The sequence below is a fragment of the Anthonomus grandis genome, chromosome 15 (assembly GCF_022605725.1).
Source record: "Anthonomus grandis grandis chromosome 15, icAntGran1.3, whole genome shotgun sequence".
Lineage (NCBI taxonomy): Eukaryota > Metazoa > Arthropoda > Insecta > Coleoptera > Curculionidae > Anthonomus > Anthonomus grandis.
Window position 1 is genome coordinate 14,147,611 of NC_065560.1, and position 21,386 is coordinate 14,168,996.

Sequence of the window (21,386 nt, forward strand, 5' to 3'; positions counted from 1 at the left end):
ATAATCTTGTGTGAAAATTTTTCTGAAGAAACTTCTTTTTACCTTTAAATTATTGGGCGCGGTATTAATGTACATGTCCATTATTTTTTTAATAGAAAGATCAGAAGAAAGGTACTGTCTCATACTTTTACCTCTACAGTAATGACTTTCTACACCTTTTAATCTTTCAATAAAAGCCTTCACAGAGTTCCTTTTCACTATATTTAATTCCTTTAATCTAGCGCCACCTCTTTTTTCAACAGGCATTTTACCAGTTTTAATATAGCCATTAGCAACCCTTTGAACTCTGCTCTTTGTTACATGTAAAATGCCTAAAAAAGTTTTTTGACAGACCTGTATATGGAACTTATCAGTATTTTACACTTTGACAAAATAATTTATTGTAATTTGTTTTCTTGATGATGTTTGTTTTGTAGCTCTGTCATGTTTTGGCTTTCTTATATCAATATATTTCAAAATAAATGCATCTTGTACCTGTTTGTTCTTAATTTCGTAGAATCTTTCATGAAAATGTTTCACGTCTATCATTTTTAGTGAATGACATCGATAAGTAACTTTGTTGGAGTGATTACAAGTCGGGTAAACCGGTGGTTTATTCGCAGAATACCTAAAAAGAAACACAAGTTGAAAAAAATCTTAACTAAAAAGACCTAACAATAACTAATAACACTTAACCAAATTAATAATGTAGCCAAAAAAAAACAACAAAAAACTAGGAATAACAAGCTTTACCTCTTTTCTTTTTTAATATTCTTTTCCCACAAATTTGGACCGGATATTTTTTTTCGTCCTCTACCACGTGGTACAGCTTTAATTATTTCTTTCGCCATTATTAAATTTTACAAATGACCACTCTGCTAACGTCTTACTCTCGTAAAAAGTTGCAAACATTAATGACGATAGGAATAAAAAACGCACCACAACAAAGACGTAACTATTGTATACGTAACATTATAACTGCAATAACAATAATGTCCACGTTAGATTTCGCGCGCTTTAAAATCCGACTTTGTGATTGGTTAGTTGGATATGACTCGCTTTGAAACAACACCCTCTCGCGGATAAGAAGCACTTTGGAATGACCCGCCTCAATTTAATAGTAAACACGCCATAAACTTATTCAAAACTAAAATATCCTGGTATAAGATTGGCTACTGATGATCTCCCATTCAAAAAAACCGTACTGACGCATCTTGTAGTTCATAACTGTATTAAAATTTCACAATGGCTAAATGTATAAAAATGTGTTTGTAATTAGATATATAATTTATATCACTTTATTTAAACATGGAAATAATTTCAAAATATTTTTTGAAAGACTTATTTATAAATTGAAAATCAGAGGTAGAGGTTTGTTAACGGAGTATAGCCAAAGCTTTAAATGTGCAAAAACTTATTGATAATTCCGTTTTTTAATTAAGATCTTTCTTTAAGATCTTCATTATAATTAAATCTATAAAGAAGCATAAATATCATTCTTTTATCGTTCACTACACTGTATGTTTGTACATGTAAAGTATAGACAATAGGTTTTTACTTTTTATTCTTCTAGCGATGACCTAATAGAGGCCGAAACGTTAGCAATATTAAAAATTAAAATCTGATTTTTATTTTACCCCACATCCAATTAAAATAGCGAGGAGAATTAAAAGTTTGTGGGTGACAAAAAAACAAAAACTTATAACTAATGTTAATTTCTAATACCTTTTTAATAAAATGAATTTTAAATATGTAATATTGCTATTAAAAATTTAAATGTTTCGTATTTTCATACAAAAAGTTTTAATATTTTTTGAAATTAATTATAAGTAATGTTATAATCTAAAGTAAAAGTAACAAATGTACTTTTTTTCGAATGCATATCCACTACTGGATGCTTACGGTAACATTTTCCATCGCTTCTCTTTTCCTTACGGTAGGGTAATTCGAGGATAGATGGCCCAGGTTTTAAAATGTCATGGTAACATTTCTATATGTTGAATTAGAATTACTGTTCATTTTTTTAACGAATCTTTATTGGGTTTAGAAACATGTATTAAGCAATTAAATGCATTAAAAAATAAAACTTATAATTCACAAAAAAAATAAAAATAGTTTACAAAAACCATCTCCCCCACGGTGCTGAGATGGCGCAACGAAAAAAAAGGTGTTTTGGCCAAAATGTGACTTTGTTTTGCATACAACCACACCACAGTCGTGGCAAAAGTTCACAAACTTGGAGCAGGAATCGTGAAACCATTTGGAGCAACGCAAGCAATTAACCCAGTCGTCAGATTTTGTGGTTTGGGAATATATTTCGCCACAACTGGTGTCATCAATGTCGGTCAATCAATGTCGGTGGCTCTAGATCTTCGTCTGAGGATGAGTCGCTTTTGGTAGCTTTCTCAATTTTCTTTTTGGTCACTTTTGCCTTCTTCAAAACTGGTTTTAATTTACTGGTCTTTATTTCTTTCTGTGTTTTTTTAGACGCTTTGTTCTTTTTTTCGCCAATTCTTGTCTCTGTAGTTAAAATTTTCGCCAGCTGCTTCCTCCTTTTGCGAACCGAATTAATGTTAGCGGAAACAACTGGAACGGGTGAGATTATATCTAGCATTTTTCAAGGGGTACTTTTGACGGGAGTATTTGCATTAGTTTCTGTTATCGATTCATTTTGTTTTTCTGGTACAGAATCTTCAGTCTGCCAACTGCAGCAAGGTTGTTGATTATCATCAGATAAAGCTTTGGTAAAACTTTGAGAACTACCATCTGGAATTTTATTTTCACCTGCATCGGGAGCCTCAAGTACGATACTATTTTCAGTCAAATAGGCGTCATCTGGGATAGCAGAAGGATTAAATGACATAATTCCCGTAGCCTTGAATGCCGAAGTTCCATTATTTACAGTTGCAGACTTGTTCCATCCTTCAGCAAGCAACTTTCTAAATTGTAATCAAGTGAGCTTTCGTCCTGGATTATTTTTAATATATAAACTGCAAGCTGAGTAGTAGCTTAATTTTAACGATCTAAAAAAACATCTATCTAGTGGTGGTAAACATTGCGTCGTATGACTTGGCAAGCAAAGCAGTATGATGTTGTGTTCAATCCAGTATTCTAGCATCTCAACGTTATTGCAGTGTGAACCATAACAAAACTGTCCCTGTCAGCTTTCTCGGAACGAACTGATCTTTGAGCCACTGAAAAAATATGTTACTGTTGACATAAGCCGATTTTTCTGACCTATAAACTAAGGATCCCGGAGGCATCCCATCCTCGAACTCTTGCTTTTTGTTTTTTCCTTTCATGACGCAGGTTGGAGGAAGAAAAACGCCTTTTGCATTACAATAGGCTATAACCGTAATGGTTTCTCCCTTTTCACCGGAGCTGATACTTATTACTGATTTTTAGATCCTTTCTTAATAATAACATGCCCCGGCCTATTATTAAGTTCTAAACCCGTCTCATCCATATTATAGATGTGTCCAGGTTTATTCATAAGATCATTCTCGGTCATAGTATTTTCTAACAGCCGAAAGTATCAACATCTTTTTTGTTCATACCCAAGGATCGATTAATGGAGACCTCTTCTGCGTTTCTCACTGACAGCCTTGGATTTCTCTGCAGAAATAACTGCAGCCACGGATAACCAGCTAATCTCAATTCCTTATTAAAATTATGTTTAATACCTACCAGTTCGGCCAATCTAAAAGCCATACTTCGCACATCAGTTCGAGTAGGAGAAAATCCATTTTTTTGAAGTTTTAGGATATGTGTGGCCAACTTTTTTTCAGCAGCTTCGCCTAACGTGGACGAGGGTCCAAGAGGACCTTTCTTTATATTGTCTGCCAATTTTCTTCTTCGTAGAGTGGTTGCCGGTACTCCAAAATTACGAGCACCCTCATTAACTCCCATTCTATTTTCATTAACGGCTTGAATAGCGTCGGCTAACTGTTGTTCGGTCCAACTAGCCCTGGAACAACTTCCAGTACGCTTGTATTTGGTGGCCATACTGAAAAGAAAAATAAATATTAATGAGCGATCTCACCTTAAAAATAAGTCAACCATCTATCCTCGTTGTGAGAGGAGAGATGGCGCACCTCAAAAACTAAACACGTTTTGAAATATGCGCTATTTTGAGGTTACATAACAAAACTTAAATGTTTTTACTTACCTGACACGATATTGTGAATCAAATTATTGTTAAATTTAAAGCTCACTAGCACAAAGAAGGAATTCCAACAAATATTTTTGCACTATACGGATTACGTATAAATTAATATTTAAGTAGACATTGACAACCGATGAACACAAACGGTGCGGTGGCATGCCTGATATGGACTGAAATACCTCAGAGCACAGCCGCTCCCCTTTAACGTTAGCGGCGGCACTGTAAAACCATTGCGCCATCTATCCTTGAATTACCCTACCCAACGACTGAAAACAGTGGATTTCTGTCCACTGTCTGATGTTATAGGCATCCTAGTGGTATAGTCGCCGTTTAAGATATCTTAAGGATTCTGCGATACATTTACATTTCAAAGGCCCTCAATTTCTTGGTCGTTCTTATCTTCAACGTCCGACATTTTATACTATAGAGAAGCACCGAGTAAACATAACACCTTACGAAGCTAAGCCGCAAGTCAAGATCACATTCGCATTGTATTAAAAATTATGTAGGAGTGCTGATGTTTTTAAATTTCCTTCCGATTCCTGGTAATAATTAGCAGTTGGTGTTGATACTTAGAACTATTAGTTTTTATTCTGTTCTTCTACCACATTGATCAGCTATTGCAGGTCATGTATATTATCAAGACCGCGTCATGAGCATAACGAATAAAATGTTAATGTTAATCCACACTCCGTTAACCTTTGTACCTTGTCCACTTCTTTAGAAACTACTTGAAAAATAACTTCTAAATTTAAATGAAATCGGAATAGAGATAGTGGTTCCCCCCACTCCACTATAATAACTACAGTAGAAGCACACGTCCCTGCCAAACCCCTCTCTTAATTTGTATGGTGTTGGGCCTATAATTCTAATATTTTATTTTTGCGTTTTGTTTCGAATAAGTTTTCAATACATCGCATATCTTTCTGATCTATATCAAGGTTTTTGAAAATTTGCATTAATTTGTGGTCTTGCACGGTAGGGTTTTTGTAAGTGTTGTAATAAACGTAGACTATATTACTATTAAATAAAATAATTTTTTTAAAAAATGCTTATAGATAATCTCTGTTTTATTGTAGGATTTTATAGCTGCCGTCCAAAGCGGCAAAGAAGATATCAGATCTGTTTTAAGATCTACAGAGGGCGGCAGAGCCCTTGTAGCTACAGGACCTAGAGTGATAAGAGACACCAGCAAAACCAAAAAAGTCACCGATACAGAAGACATAAAAGAGTTAAGTTCCGTAAAGCCCGATGGCAAGATCATTACTGAAACACAACGTACGACCGAACATGAAGAGGTTGATGATGACGAGTTGCCTGATGACGCTCCCGAACAAGATTACAGGAAAGAAAGTGCACAAAGGTATGTTCTTTTGGCTTAGTTATGAATTTCGTTTATATATTATTATGTTTTTAAAAGATGCCTAAATACCCGAGAACAAGAAGAGGTGGACTATCTGGTTAATGGTAAGCACGTGGGGCATGAGATGAAGTACAAGACAGAAAATATGGAAATTGAAAAATTGGGTGACGAGGATCCAGAACTGTTTGATTCCATGTCTGCCAGAGCCAGGAGAAATCGAACCAATGGTCGCCATCAGCCTTTAAGATATAGGGGTAAGCCTTGAATTTTAATGTTTTGTAATGTGGATAACAATTTATGTAGGTACTAATTCTTTTTACATCTAAAAATGGCTGACCTACATTTTAATGCTGTTATAATGTTCACGCGTGATGTGTTACCTATAAATTAGCTAGAACATGTTAAATGCATTTACATTTAACCTTTTTATTACTTATTCGTTCTTTTATGATTTTTAGATAAATGTCTAAATAATGAACTTTAAATTAAAAACTGGTACAGGTGTGTGCAATGGAAGAAAAAAAAGACTTTTGAAAAAGATCATCATTTTGTAAAAAAGTTATTTTTTATTATTTCTAAACGTTCACTAATCCAATCTAAACTTTCCTTTCATCCTTTTATAAATATTTTAATAACTATACTATTAATTTTTATATTCTAATAATTACTTACTTAATTAGTTACTTACCCTTTCTAAATGTAAACAATATCGTTCAGCTATCGATCTATAATTTTATTTCACAATACAATAATATTTGAAACTTATAGGTTTTATAACTCGAAGTAAAAATATTTGTAACAACTTTAAGGTTCCAATTTTAAGACAAAAATTTAAATTGAACCGCATCAATCAAATTAATGTAACAGCAGACACTTCCTTCCGTTTTTTGTTTTATATAGTTTATACTATGATGTCGCGAAGAATATTTTAGTTTTAATTTATGTATGTCTTTATTATATCTTAAAAATTGTTAAAACATCATTGTAACCTTCGGCTCTGTAAATGGTTTATGCTGTTGGGCTGTATTGCTAAAAATAAATAAGTAAAAATTTATAAAAAATAATTTCATTAATTTTGAAATAGTTCTATGAATAGGTTAACAATGTGAAATTTGCGTCAAGTAATCATGATAAAATCATTTTGATGGTGTTTTATTGCTTATATGTTCTGCACTAATTTGTACTTGTATATTTTTTTTGAATGGTGTTCGTGTTTCATTTTATTACAAAACCCTTAGTCAATTACTTGAGAAGGGTAAGTTTCCCTTAAGCGTTAAGCATGTTGAAAAAGTTGGTGCTAATACCTAAAGAGAGTTTTTGAGGCCAGCATTGCAATGGGGTATGTTCCACTTACATGGAGGGCGGCAAATGTGGTCTTTATCCCAAAACCGAAAGGGCAAGAAAGGCTACCGTCAACCAAAGTTATTTAGGGCAATAAGCCTGACTTAATTTTTACTAAAGATTATAGAAAGGCTTATAGACAGGTATATAACAGAGGAGATTCTAATAGAATCGCCACTACATAGGAATCAGCATGCCTACATGAAAGGGAAGTCGGAAACGGCACGGAAACGGCACGGAAACGGCACTTCACTCTGTAGTGAGCAAAGCTGAAAAAGCAATAGAGAACAAGGAAATAGCACTTGCTCTTTTCTTTGACGTTAAAGGAGCATTTCGTAAGGCAAAAACAGACACTATCTGCCAAGCCCTCCTGACCAGGGGCACTCCGGCTCATCTTGTCGGGTGGGTCAAAACGGCGCTGGAAGACCGGAAGATCAGTGCTACACTGGGAGACTGTCGTGTCGAGGCCAGGGTGAAAGGCGGCTGCCCGCAAGGCAGTTGCCTTTCGCCACACCTTTGGTGCCTGGTGATGGACAGTCTCCTCAGGAAGCTAGAACTTGAAGGATTCTATGCACAGGCATACGCGGACGATGGACTAGTGATGGTCACGGATAAATTCGTGAACACAGTCTGTGAGCGAATGCAAGTCGCGTGCAGGATAGTGGAACAGTGGTGTCGGGAGATAGGGCTGTCGGTCAATCCCGAAAAGACCGAGCTCATTCTCTTTACTAACAGGCGGAATTTGACAGGCTTTAAACCTCCCATTATGTATCAGACTCGCCTAACTTTGAGGCAGCAGGTCAAATACTTGGAAGTCATTTTAGACAGCAAGCTCATGTTTAAAACTCACGTAGAGCAGGCAGCAAATAAGGTAACGGCCCTAATATGGCAATTACGGTGAACAATAGGTACAAGATGAGGTCTTAAACCCTATGTCCTCCAGTGGCTTTATACCGCAGTCATACGACTGAGGATCTCGTATGGATCCGTGGTGTGGTGGCCAGCCGTATTGAAGGTCACCAACGCCCAAAAGCTGACCAGACTGCAAAGACTGGTCTGCTTGAGAATTACTGGAGCTATGAGAACAACACCTGCGGCACCACTTAATATTCTTGTTGGGCTACCAGACCTCCCAGTCTGAATTGAGTGCCATGGCGGCGTATAAGAGGATGAGAGATAGCGGAGGGTGGCGCAATGTTCACTTAGGACAAGGCCATATGACGATTGCTCTCAGGATTTGTAAGAACATAGTAATTTTGACATCCAGATGCACTACAGAAAGTGGCAAACTAAGATTAAAGAAGGGGTTTCAAGTCGAAATCCCGACAAGGGAAGAATGGTCGGCGAACCAAGTTAAAGAGCCAAGTGGTTTCCAGGCCTGGTACACGGATGGATCATGGATGAAAAGCACCAATTCAGCCAGAGCCGGAGTGTACAGGATGGAAACGAACACAGGGGAATCCTTCCCGCTAGGGAAACACACTACAGTTTTCCAAGCGGAGGTGTTTGCTATACACGAAGTAGCGAACATACGAGAGGCATTGGAAGGTAACGAGGGGATTTGCATCTACTCCGATAGTCAAGCTGCCCTCAAGGCGATTCAGAAACCCAGGGCCAGCTAAGCGCTAGTCCAAGAATGGGGAGACGCATTGGAAAGGCTTGCAGCATACAAGGAAATGAGACTGAGGTGGGTCCCAGGACACCAAGGTGTTGAGAGCAATGAGCGGGCCGACGAACTGGCAAGACAAGGTTCCGTTAACCCCTTCGTAGGCCCCGAACCTTGTCTCGGTCTTAGCAAAAAACAAATCTCCCAGGCACTTAATAATTGGGCCTGGGAAAAAAAACAAGGAAGAATTGGAGAAGGACAGAAGGATGTAGACAGGCCAAGGCAATGATACCAGACCATGACGGCTCTAAAGCAAGGCGACTGCTAACAAAGACCCGACAAAGTATCAAAGACTTGGTGGGAATCCTGACCGGGCACAACAGTATAAACAGGCATCTACACCTTCTTGGTATAAGAGAAAGCCCACTCTGTCCGAATTGCGGTACAAGGAAGGAAACTTCATACAACATACTAGGTATCTGTGATAAGTGGAGTCGCCTAAGTAAAAATTTATGGAGCAACGACACTCTAGCGGGAAGATCTTAAAGATCTGGACTGGGACAACGTGCAAGCCTTTATTAAAAGGACGGGCCGACTCAGTGAAGACCGCGCATTGAGAGTGGGGGCGTATAGTATACCCTCAACCATGTAAGAGAAGATACTAGCACAAAATGAAATTGCGCCAAATTACTTTTTACAAATGTGAAGAACTATAAAAACTAAAACTTATATACTTCATATGTGCAAGAAGTAAAAAAGTGCATGCCGAATACTATTTGCCTAGACATTGGCATTTGCTTAGTTTGGCCAGCTCTATATTTGGCGGGGACTAATAATTAGTAATTTAATTGTCTTCCATGTTTTCCTTTAAGCACTAACTAACGACTATTGAGACTTTCTTCAGAACATTTTACCGGCCTTGTTTCCAACACTAGGGGGGGACCTGCTTATTTTATAAAAAATGTTGACCTTAGAACATTGAAAGGCCTTTCAATGTTCTAAGATGTTGACATTTTCTTAATCACCGAGCCAGCTAAATTCAGCTGATAACTTTTTATTGAACCTAAAACAAAAACTGTGTAATGAGCCAATAAATCTAAAATATTTTTATTGCGACGAGATGAGAGAAAACCCACAAATGATTTACCGCTCGATTAAAGCGTGCATAAAAATGTAGACAAACCGATGTTATTTTTTCATCGGTTGCGGCTGCGGTTTTATTTATTTTTGAGGTATTAAAATTTAATAGAATTATTGTATATTTTGGTAGTTTGCTAAAAAAATATGAAAAAGTTTAATAAAAGGTAAATTAAAAAGCCTATGTACGGTGGATCATGAAAAGTAATAAAAAATTAGAGGTTCTGTAAATATTAATACTTTAACGTTAAAATGTATATGATACATTCCAATAAGCAATATTTTCTTTATGACCACAATACATCATAACAGACCTTAGTGGTAATTTGCCTATTAATGGCCATTAAGCAATTTAATTGTTTGTAAGTTAAAGCTTTTATTAAATAGATATATAGTGCTTAATATTAAATAACAGTTACCTAACGACCTTATAATACTCTAACCATTACTAATAACCAAATAATGACTTTTAAGGAGAAACAAAAGTTAGACAAAACGTTGACCTCTGATTATCTGATGTTTTTTTGATTAAAATAGTTGTTTACCACCAAATATAAATTCAAGGAAAAAAAATTAATTTAAATCAAAAAAATATAAATTAAATAACTTTTATTATAAGTTTTGGGAAAATTGGATGTTGTAACAATTTTATATTTGAATCGCTTCAATTATAAAAATACTACACCTTTAAATATTTCATTCTAACATTCTTTACTTTAAACTCCTCTAAAACTGGACCTACATTAAACTAAACATCCAAATATAGTTATTGAAATTGGTAAAGTGTAAAATCTAATTCGTGAACTTCTATTGTCTTTAATTTCAATTTAGCAAAATGTTAGGTTAGTATGTATAGTCGGTTAGTATGTATCTCTAACCGTCTACAGGATTATAGGGTATTTCAGAATAAGATGCTGATCTTTTAGGAAGTTAATCCTTAGGCAATTTTAAGAGGAAAGTTTAAAAAAAGCTGTCTTAAACCTCTTAACTGAGATATGGTGTTAGAATGTGAAGAATAAAATTGTTTCTTCATCATAACTTCAATAACTTCCTATGAGCTTCTTATTCTTATAAATTAATACGCCTTTAGTTTTCACTTGACGAAGTGCAGCATAGCTATTTGCTTAACCGAACATGCAAACGGAAAATTATATACAGTTCATCTACACCATATAAGGTATATAAGTTTAAAAATATCTAAAATAAATCCTTAAGCCTTACTATTACCAGAGGCTAACGAAGAAAATGTACATCTTGAGTTTTGATTAAAATTTGAGTAAATCAATTATGAATTTGTGTCCTGGTAATATTTTGAGTAACTAATTTTAAAATTATTGCTTAAATAAGTTACAGGATAAATTAACAAAAACATTTTGAAACTATGTAATATACATTTATTTTTATAGAGATTTTTCAGTTAAATAATTGACCTTCGCACAACTTGGCTTTCATGGATTTTAAACCATAAATTCTAATCAAAAATAACTTCAAGGTTTTTATATTCAAGTACATATAAAAACCTTGTATAAAGTTGTATATTTTATTGACCTCAGTCTTTGTCTGGACCGAAAAGCCAAGATATGTTTATGAAATTTAGCATACATCCTCTGAGTATTAACACCCATTTTTTTGCTGTAGAAGATTTTTTGAATGCAGAAAAGTGTTTTTTTTCGCGGCAATGGCATGTTGGACGAAAAAAATCAGGAAATCAAATTCGCCCTAAAATAAATGAGGATTAAAAAAAATTGTTTTTATTTTACGGAAAAGCACTGGCGTATATATTATTTTTCAAAAATATTTAGCCTACGTTCCTGTACGGACGTCACTGGTTAAACTGGTTAAAAAAATGTTTGTCAGGGCCTAAATTCTTGAGATGGTTTATTATAATATTTCCAGTTATTTTTATTTGATCTTAATATACAGTGCGATGACTTTAACTGGAATAAATTCAGTTAAAACTAATCAAAATTTATCTCGCAAAATTCCTAAGACCCGTCGATTTTTGTTAATTTTTCACTTACAGGGGGGGTCCTAATTAACCCCAACTTTTTTTTTCAAATGGAAAGCCACTTTTTATAAACTCTCATTGAAAAGAGCCCTTTTTTCTTGATTAAATTGCCCTATTTACTTTTGTGATTATCTAAAGGAGAAATACGAAAAAAAAAACATTAAATTATTAAAAGTTGCGTTTAATGTATAAAATATCAAAATGGGCACTATTTACTTCTTGGCAAAGCCCAAAACGATAACAAAATTCGTATCTGACATTTTCTAACACTTCTGGAGATATTTGTCGGATTTCTTGCCTAATACGTTCTTTGAGTTGGTCTAGGTTTCCTGGTTTGCTCATATAAATTTGACTTTTCAAATGTCCCTACAGAAAAAAATCAAGTGGGGTGAGATCGGGAGAACGTGCTGGCCACTCGATTGCACATCTTCTACCAATCCATCTGTTTGGAAAATTGTCATCTAAATACTGGCGTACATTACGGGCATAAGGTGGGGGAGCACCATCTTGTTGCATCCAGATTCTTTCATCATACAAATCTGGAACCAACTGACTCGGGTACTCGGGTATAAGGAACGTAAGACTGGAACTAGTTCATGTTTAAGAAATTCTAGATATCTTTCCCCAGTTAAAGTATCATTGAAGAATATGGGCTCTATAACTTGCCTGCCAATTATGCCAGCCCAAACATTAGTTTTCTGGGGATATTGTGTATTAGTTTCCCTTACCCAGTGTGGGTTCTCGTCAGACCAGTAGCGACAGTTCTGCTTATTAACATGGCCATTTAGGGTGAATGTAGCCTCATCAGAAAAAAGGATCCACTCCGAAGATATGCGATTTTCGTCAATGGCGTTCATCATTAATTCACAGAACTGAACTCTGCGATCTGGATCGTCTTCCAATAACTCTTGAACGGGTTGCATTTTATAAGGTCGTTTGTTTGCACTTTTTAAAATTTTTAGCACAGATTTATGATGAATAGAGTTTTCGCGAGCTACTCTTCTGGCTGCAGTTACCGGATTTTCTTCCATCGCTAACAATACATTTAATTGGGTGTTTTCATCGATTTTAGAAGACCTATGTCTTGAAACATCCAAATGGCAAATCTGGATATTTCTGCCTGAATAAGTGGACAACCTCTAGCTGAATACGACTTCTGTTCCCACAACCAATCATCATTAAGATTTCAATCTTGTGGGATTCGGATAAATAAGGCATTTTTTCAATATAAATTAACTTATTTAACAACTGGTTGAAATTCACTTTAACAGTGACACTACAACAATGTCAGGAAATGTCTCGATACCAATAAAATAAACAAACACGCCAAAAATTTACCAACACAAAATATTTCGAGACTTTTAATAATTTAATGGTTTTTTTTTTCGTATTTCTCCTTTAGATAATCACAAAAGTAAATAGGGCAATTTAATCAGGAAAAGGGGCTCTTTTCAATGAGAGTTTAAAAAATGTGGCTTTCCATTTGAAAAAAAAGTTTGGGTTAATTTGGATCCCCCCTGTAGGTGAAAAAATACAAAAACTATCTTAAAATGTGAAAAAAAAATAAACAAAAATCGACGGGTGTCAGGAATTTTGCGAGATAAAATTTGATTAGTTTTAACTGAATTTATTCCAGTTAAAGTCACCACACTGTATGTACAACATCTTGTCAGGATGTATTACAACAATAAACTTGTAAACAGTAAACTTTCAAACAGTAGCAAAACGATAAATGTACTTACAGTAACTTGTGGTGTATATTTGGAACGTGTAAGAAGACAGAATGATAGATGTATTGCTTACGTCAGGATTCGAGATCATTGATATGAAATGATACGATACTACATACCTAAAAAGTAAAAGGTACCTGTGAGCAAATATTTTACCCTAGTTTATAGAATGTTAAATATAATTAAAATACGTTTACACATTTCAGGTTTATAGCACCTGTACACAATATCATAAAACTATCAATAATACTAACATCCTTCAAATTATAGACATCAGTAGACCTTGTTAAAGAGTTGTTCTCCAATCCAGGCAGAATAAAACCTAATGTCCAGCATTAGAAATTATGTTGATGGGATAGTGCTAGCAAGCATTCCACAAAACAACACACTGATGTTATGGCCAATTACACAGTCTACAAAATAATCCCAGGTGCCAAAACACTCTGGGTTGCACCAGTACCAAGCACCTACTTACACTAGCTAGCGTTGTTTTACGTACCAAGGTATCAGGACACTACACTTAATACGGAAGGATGCGCATTTAAGTATTACTTTCTTTATACTGATAATGATTAAAATAATAAGAAAAACATAAGGTAAAACATTGCTCAGTGAAAACTCTCACCTTTGTAATTTGACAGGTTTGATAGTTCAATAAAGGCACTAACCACAACACTAGAGAAAAATTACGGGAGAACAAGTGGGCACTGCTCCACGACTGTTTTCGAGTAAAGTTACCATCGAACTGAAATCTAAAAAGGATCATATTAGAAATATCCCTTAAAAGAATTCTGGTAAACATCTGTCAGCACGTTAGCTAGTTAAATCTGTGTTATAACTTTCTCCGAAGTGACCTTTTTACCCGCATAAGTACTAGTAAGTGCTATTTCTGTTTATTTTGTTATCTCCGAAAAACCTCTTAAAATCATAAAACTTAAAGATTCTCACAGATCGTCCTTATCTTTACATGTCAGCCCTTAACATTCCGATCAGTTATCGTTGCCTTTTTTTATTAATTTTCGATGATCGACAAAAACCAGATAAAATATAATAACTATAATAAATTCACGTCTTACATGTTCTACATCAAAAAATGGCTGTTGATACCCAGAAGTTGTGCTCTAAATTTTTTAAATATATATCTAAAAAATTATTAAATTTATGATGAAGAAACGATTTTTGTTTTCTTAAGATCATCTGAGGATTAACACCCTTAAAGATCAGCATCTGTATTACCCTGTATACTAGAGGTGTGTTATGACTGGTCATGTGTGAAATTGATTATATCTTATAATATCCTGACAGTAAGGATCTTCCGATGTTGGGAATATCAACATTGGGTTGGCTGAATATTCCATTGAATTTTGCGTAATATAAGTTGTTTTTAGGAATCTTCTTTTCTTCCAATGTTACTCCTTGCACAAAATATTAACTTCTTCAAATTCAAAAAGTTTTTAAATTTCTAGATCAGCATTAGCAGAACACGCTTGATCCAATAGCCACAACATATATTAGACAGAAGTTATTATAAATTCAGCGATTGGAGAGACACAAAGTCAATGGTCTCAGATTATGTTTATTTTTTAAAAAACTATTACATGTGTTTCATCCTAAGGCATCATGAGATCGGTAAAGCTATTCGTTTAACACCACAAACATTTAAGTTCAAACAAAAACAAAAAATAAATACATAAAAAATATTGCTGACGTTCACATTAAATACGGTTTCAAAACTGAAGATGTTGCCTTAGCGCGAAACACGTGTAATAGTTTTTGAAAAAATTAACATAATCTAAGACCATTGACTTTGTGTTCCTCCAACCGCTGATTTTATATTAACTTCTGTCTAATATATGTTGTAACTATTGGATCAAGCGTGTTCTGCTATTCCTGATCCACTTTCAATGTTCTTGAAAGTCTGTCTATCTCAACCTCTACATTCACAGAAGATTTGATATACGTAGTTCTTGGTGTCTAGCAGGCATTTTGGCTTGGTCTGCGATACTAAATGCGTTTATGGTTGTTTTCAAAGTAAAGTCAATCTGATGTTAAATTTTCTGGAAATTATCCTGATTTTCTTCGATGTTTCTTAAATGCATCGAATCTTTAAAAAACCTGTAGGATCCTCTAATTGCTGTGGGTTTTTTCCTGGTTTTCTTTGCTGCTATTCTATTAGTTGTCTTTATTTATTTGATTAATACCCGTGCTACTGAAGGTCTTTGGTGATGTTTTCTATTTAGAAAAAATCAAATAAATGGGGAAATATAGGGAAATCCCTATTGTCAACATTGTTGTTGAGGCTGGCTGCCTTTCTATACAGGGTTTTATTGGTTCTCATCTTGGTTGAACCCAAATAATTGGAGTGGTACTATAGGTATTATCTTTAATGAGTTCGTTTGCGAAAGGCATTGCAGTGTTCAACTTCATAGTGAACTTGATTATTGATGTGCTCTACAAAGTTTGCTAGCCCTGTATCGCCTTTGTCTCATATAATAAATGTGTTATCGTTATATCTAAGCCACACCTTAAAAGTGCTTACGAAGCTGTTATAACATGCTTTTTAAACCACTTCGTATGAATATGGTGGAAGTCTTCGCAACTGACAAATTTTTGAGTTGAGAAGACAAACTTTCAAAAGGTCCCTCACTCCCCCCAGTTGAAGTTCAGTGCGTCCTGCAAGTGTTCCGTCATCTCTGAGTTTTTCTCTGATTATCGCAAGGCTTTCTCTGTTAAGCATACTTATATAAAGACTATAACAATTAAAGCAATAAAGCTTACTAGCTTATCGGTGGGTCTAATGTTAGTGAACTAAAGGAGTTCGATGAAATAAGCAAAGTTTTGTACAAGGGAATCCGTTTTCCCTTGTAGTGGCTGAATGATGTTTAACATGAGTTAGCCAAGTTCCGAAGTTGGCGCTTTTTTTGGGTAGCAAAGACATCCCTTCTTTGTGTACTTTAGAAATGCCGTAGAAATTTGGTGACTTGCTATAGCGTGAAGTGAGTTCCGTCCATAATGCATAAGACCGATAAGCAGAATACGTTTTAGAAGCCCTGTAAATTCTTGTTTTTACCATTAATATAGGATTTTTGGTTAGTAGTTTGTATTCACCTTTATTCGGAACTTACATCTTGTTGTTGAAATTTTCTGAATCCATTATAATGGGTAATTTGCACTTATCCCGTGACAGAATCTTGATGTTTATCCTCGTTCATCCTCATTTATCCTTGTTTAACAAAGGTGGAAATCATATAGGATGGCAGCCATAATACGCAACAACAATGTTAACCTCAATATTGAATAGAAAATATCACCAAGGACATTCAGCAGAACGGGTATCATAAGTCTATTAGAAAGAGCTACGGCAACTGGAGAATCCTTTTAGATTTTTGACGATTCTGTACATGAAGGGAACAGATAAAATTAACCGAATTGCCACAAATTTCAACATCAAGATTGCTTTCACTTTGAAGAGAACTATACAAGGTTTAGTATCGAAGACCAAGCCAGATTTCTTACTGGACAGCAAGAACTGCGTATACCAAATTTCCTTTGAATGTGGAGAGTCATGAATAGGCGAAAAAAAGCAACTAGTGGAAGTCAGAACAAAAAAACATCGAAAGTGAACCCGAACAGGAAAAGTTTCCAGATCAGGAATAGCAGAGTACGCTTGGTTTAATAGCTACAATATACATTGGACAGTAGCAAAGAGTTTGTGCAAAAAGCAACATTGAAAGAAAAGAACTTTCCGAAAGCAAAATTATGTCACGAAAAATCAAGGAATCCTTAGGCAGCCGAGTGCTCTTAACATCTGAAGACCATATTGTCAGGATACTCCAATGCACTCCATACATGACCGGACGTTACACTGAGGTGTGTGTATCTAAGCTAGTACCAAGAATAGTTCTTGTTAGTTTACACTTGATAAAGGTTGGAGATATAATTATTAGTTCTATGAACTAAGTAGGCATTACAATATATTTTAATAAATCTTCAAATGTCAGCTTCCAAATTTAAACACTAAACATGTCTAATTTATCCAGACGATTCTTAAAACAGTTTACAGAAGGATCAGATCATCTACGGGTAACGAATTCCAAACATCAAACACTCTATTAGGCAAAAACATTGTTATCCGCGACGTCTAATATCCCGATTTCTTTTACATAGTCCATTTAGATCACAGCCCAAACACTACCCCAATACAACTACCAACCGAAATGTCAAACTAAATTTGAAATAAAATTATAGGCAATAGAAGTTCGAAAATTGGACCTGATTCTTCGAGATTTTTTAAATCAATTAAAAAGCTTTTATATTCGTCGAATAGATTTTTACATAGTGCATAAAAGTCCGTTCTTTAAATGTCAATTTTTTGAATTTCTAATGATTGTTATTCAGGTGCTTATTTATTATTTATATTTCGGTTTTACTAATTTATTAGATAGACAAATATAAGTATAACATCTATGTATTAGTGGTGTTAAATATACGGGTGTCGTTACAATAAAAACAGCTATTATTGAATTCGAATATGTCAGAATTAAAGCAAAAAAAAAGATCCTGTATAATAATTTTCAATATTTATCATAAAAAATTACACCATTTTAAGCAGGAGTTTCATTAATCACAAAAAGCATATAAAAACTTTGAATATATATTAGTCCTCTATTTAAGCTGTAGCAATGCAAGCATTGGCAGGTTAGAAATTAATAAATACAAACGAACTTTACTTTTTACATATTTATGATCCATACAAGAAAAGCGTTTAGAATCCAGGACTGCAAAAAAATTGCAACCAATTTATCATTTTAGGACCCGAAAATCTACAGCAAACCCTTTTAGATCGTAAAGATGCTCTAACGCGACGACCCCTAGACTTTGACGCTGAAGAGGAAGCAAGAAAACACGAAACGTCCAAATGGCTGGAACACCATTTCGGTTCAGAATCTACCAACTCTACATTAGACGACGAGGAGCATCCCCCAAAAACTAACTTTTTTAACGTTACTATTAAGAGTCCCCCAAGGACTTGTGTAAATACGCCCCTGTATGAGCCGGAAAGAGATAGAAACGGCCACAATGATGGTTATTTTAAAGGTAAACTATTAAGTAGCTTTTGTTTCTTTCTCTTTCTTCCCTCTCTTCTTCTTTGGTTGCATGTTGTGTATATAATATGACTAACTTGAAAATATTTAATTTAAAAAGTTTAAAAGAAATAAATGAAATTTCTTTCAAGGCATCTCCGATTGGCCCGAACGCCATCCACACCAACCGCATTATGTCTCCTCTATCAGTCAAAAGCCCCCGACCCCGTACAACCAAGCGTCATCATCTCCTTATCAACGAGGGTCTTCGCCTATATATCAGGCTCGTCCGACTTCTCCTTTATATCAGGCTCGTCCCACTTCTCCGTATTACGGGAACGAACGACCTGTTCGCTCACCTAGTCCGGACTATAGGGGACGTCAACATTCCCCCAGTCCTGATTATGGAAGACTCCCGACACGAATTTCACCTTCACCACCTGTACGGGATTTTAATGATTCACCAACTCCGCCTCAACGAACGAAAAATGCAGATCGGAGAGAGAAGTTTGTGGATAGACGTATCCGGTATGATAGTGGATATAGATCTACAGGGAAGCTAGATGACTCCAGGTAAGAATGCTTGTTTAAGACCAAAAGAAGTGGAAAGCATGTTTGCACAATTTTATTCATGAAATATACAGGGTGGAGACTATATAGAATAAGTTCGCTAGTGCTCTTAAAAAAGAATATTTTAGAGAAACGCAAAAGCAAGTCTATTAAGATTTTTTAACGCCTTTAAAAATTTATAAAAAAGAGCATTTTTTAACCCCTCCGAAAGGGTGTAACGGTATTTATTTTTTTTTTAAATGGGATGATGCTTCTTGTTGGAAAGTTCTTTTAAAAATGAAATTGACGGTGTATTTTGCTTTGTGGAACATAATAACCCTTCATTTTAAATGAAAAAGAAGATGAAAAGTAATTTTTTTTTAAAAAGAAATTTTTATTACTTTTAATATCGACGTTTCTATTTCTCTGTTTTAATTCTTTAATATTTCTGGGCGCTGTAGCATAGACTTTACCTTTAAGATAATCCCAAAGGTAAAAATCTAAGGGAGTAAAGTCAGACGTTGATGGATATCTAATTGTCCCTCTCCGTCCAATCTATTTATTGCAGGATGATTGTCGTAGATTAGCAGCCTAATGAGAAGGTGCGCCATCTTGCTAAAAATAGAATCTTTCGTCAAAATTTCCATTGTCAATAAAAAATAATCGAGTTATTTCTGGTACCAATATATTTTCTAAAATTGTAAGATATCTGTCAACAGTACCCTTAGAACATTGAATGCCTAGAATAAGCCTAGCTGCAAACCATAGGCGAAGTTGTTTGAGTTCACCATCTCTCAGACAATGATGTCAAATCGACTTTCTAATTTTTCATTCAATATATAATTGTCTAAATCCACTACATATTTTTTTAATGTGTTGTATTTTGTAACAGGTAAAAAATGTACTCTTTAGAAGTGTCGTTTATTTGCTGACTAATAATATGTACTTTGAGAGTAATCAACAAATTTTTTAGAATAAAAAAAAAGATTCCTGACAAAAAAAAGTCAATGAAAAAAAGCAACTTGGCAACGTAGAATACCTCTATGTTTACAATGCACGTATCCGATATTGCCATTTTGTGTTGTTTTTCTAGATAGTTTTCCATATCTAGTCTTCCATAAGCATTTTATAGCCCGATATTAGCCCGATCAATATCCAGCAATCAAAAATTTAGAACGCAGCATATGTCGTTTCCCAGCGACCTATTTATAGTCCGCGCCCGCTGTTATTTGATCGATATAATGCCCGTATTTTCTAAAATTTCCAAGGAATTTTAATATTTTTTTGTCTAGATATTAACAATTAATAACTAAATCGATTTATAGTGGTTCTAAACCTTTTTTTGTGAAAATTGCTTAAAAAGTTGAATGTTAAAGGCTCCCAAAGGATTTGATTTAATCTTTTTTCTATAATAAATATCTAAGCGCATCTGAGATGGTTGCAAACCTCTACAAACAAAAGTTTTTTGGTAAAAAATTATTAAAATGATAGATATTAAAAATAATAAAGGGCTATAACTCCTAACGGCTATAAGGAAACATTTTATCCATATCCTTTGACAGTTATAGCCGTTTATAATCTAACTCAATAATTTTTAATAAAAAAGCTTTCGTTTGTAGAGATTTGCAACCATCTCAAATCAAAAAGAAAAAAGTTTAATTCAAATCCATTGGAAGTTAACCTTTTAGGTAATTTCCTTAGTTTGTCGCGGTTCATACCCACTATAAACCCATTTAGTTATCCGTTGTTAATATCTAGACAAAAAAATATTAAAATCCCTTGGGAATTCCAGGAGAAACTGGCATTATATTGATTAAATAATAATGGGCGCCTACTATAAATATATTGCTGGCAATCTACATATGCTACGTTCTCAATTTTGGTCGCTGGATATCGACCAGGTACTACCTTCATTTTTGCACACATTAATTTTGTGGCATTTCGGGTTTGATTAAGCAATAAACTTGCTAGATTATAATAATATACTTAATTACACATTTTTATTAATATTTTAGTATCCAATACTCACTGTAAAAGGAACGATTTGAATTTCCTTTTTTCCAATAAATGTGACCCACTTCAGACTTCTTTATAATTTTTTATCAAAAAGGGAGTTTAAACACTGGAACCACTCAAAACATCCTTTTTATTACTAATAGTGTACGAAAGGTGCAGCATCCAAAAGTAAAAAACGAGGGCAGTTGCCAAATACCTTTATTGCGAGAATATTTCTGGGCAAAATCTACAGCGTTGCTGCTGTGTGTGAAAATTTGGTGATTTAAAGAATCCAGATCAAAAATATTAATTATTATTAGTGTTTAGTGTAAATATAGTACAAAATACTTTTGGTTATAAAAGTTTCACTATTTCTTTTGCTTTATAATAAAGAATGGAACTCAGTTTCTGCTAACTATAGTAATTTAT

The 21,386-nt window shown here is 34.6% G+C and overlaps 1 protein-coding gene across 6 annotated transcripts in view; it reads left to right on the plus strand.

The window, feature by feature from the left end:
• LOC126745280 (serine/arginine repetitive matrix protein 1) overlaps positions 1-21,386 on the plus strand; it is a 233,240-nt gene that overhangs the window by 180,686 nt on the left and 31,168 nt on the right. For 5 of the 6 annotated variants that reach the window (XM_050453046.1, XM_050453045.1, XM_050453041.1 and 2 more), the window contains 4 exons: positions 5,224-5,507; positions 5,565-5,761; positions 18,142-18,426; positions 18,566-18,986. In XM_050453046.1, coding sequence (XP_050309003.1) covers positions 5,224-5,507; positions 5,565-5,761; positions 18,142-18,426; positions 18,566-18,986 — 1,187 coding nt within the window. The remainder of the gene's footprint in view (positions 1-5,223; positions 5,508-5,564; positions 5,762-18,141; positions 18,427-18,565; positions 18,987-21,386) is intronic. The other variant, XM_050453047.1, reaches the window with a different exon arrangement.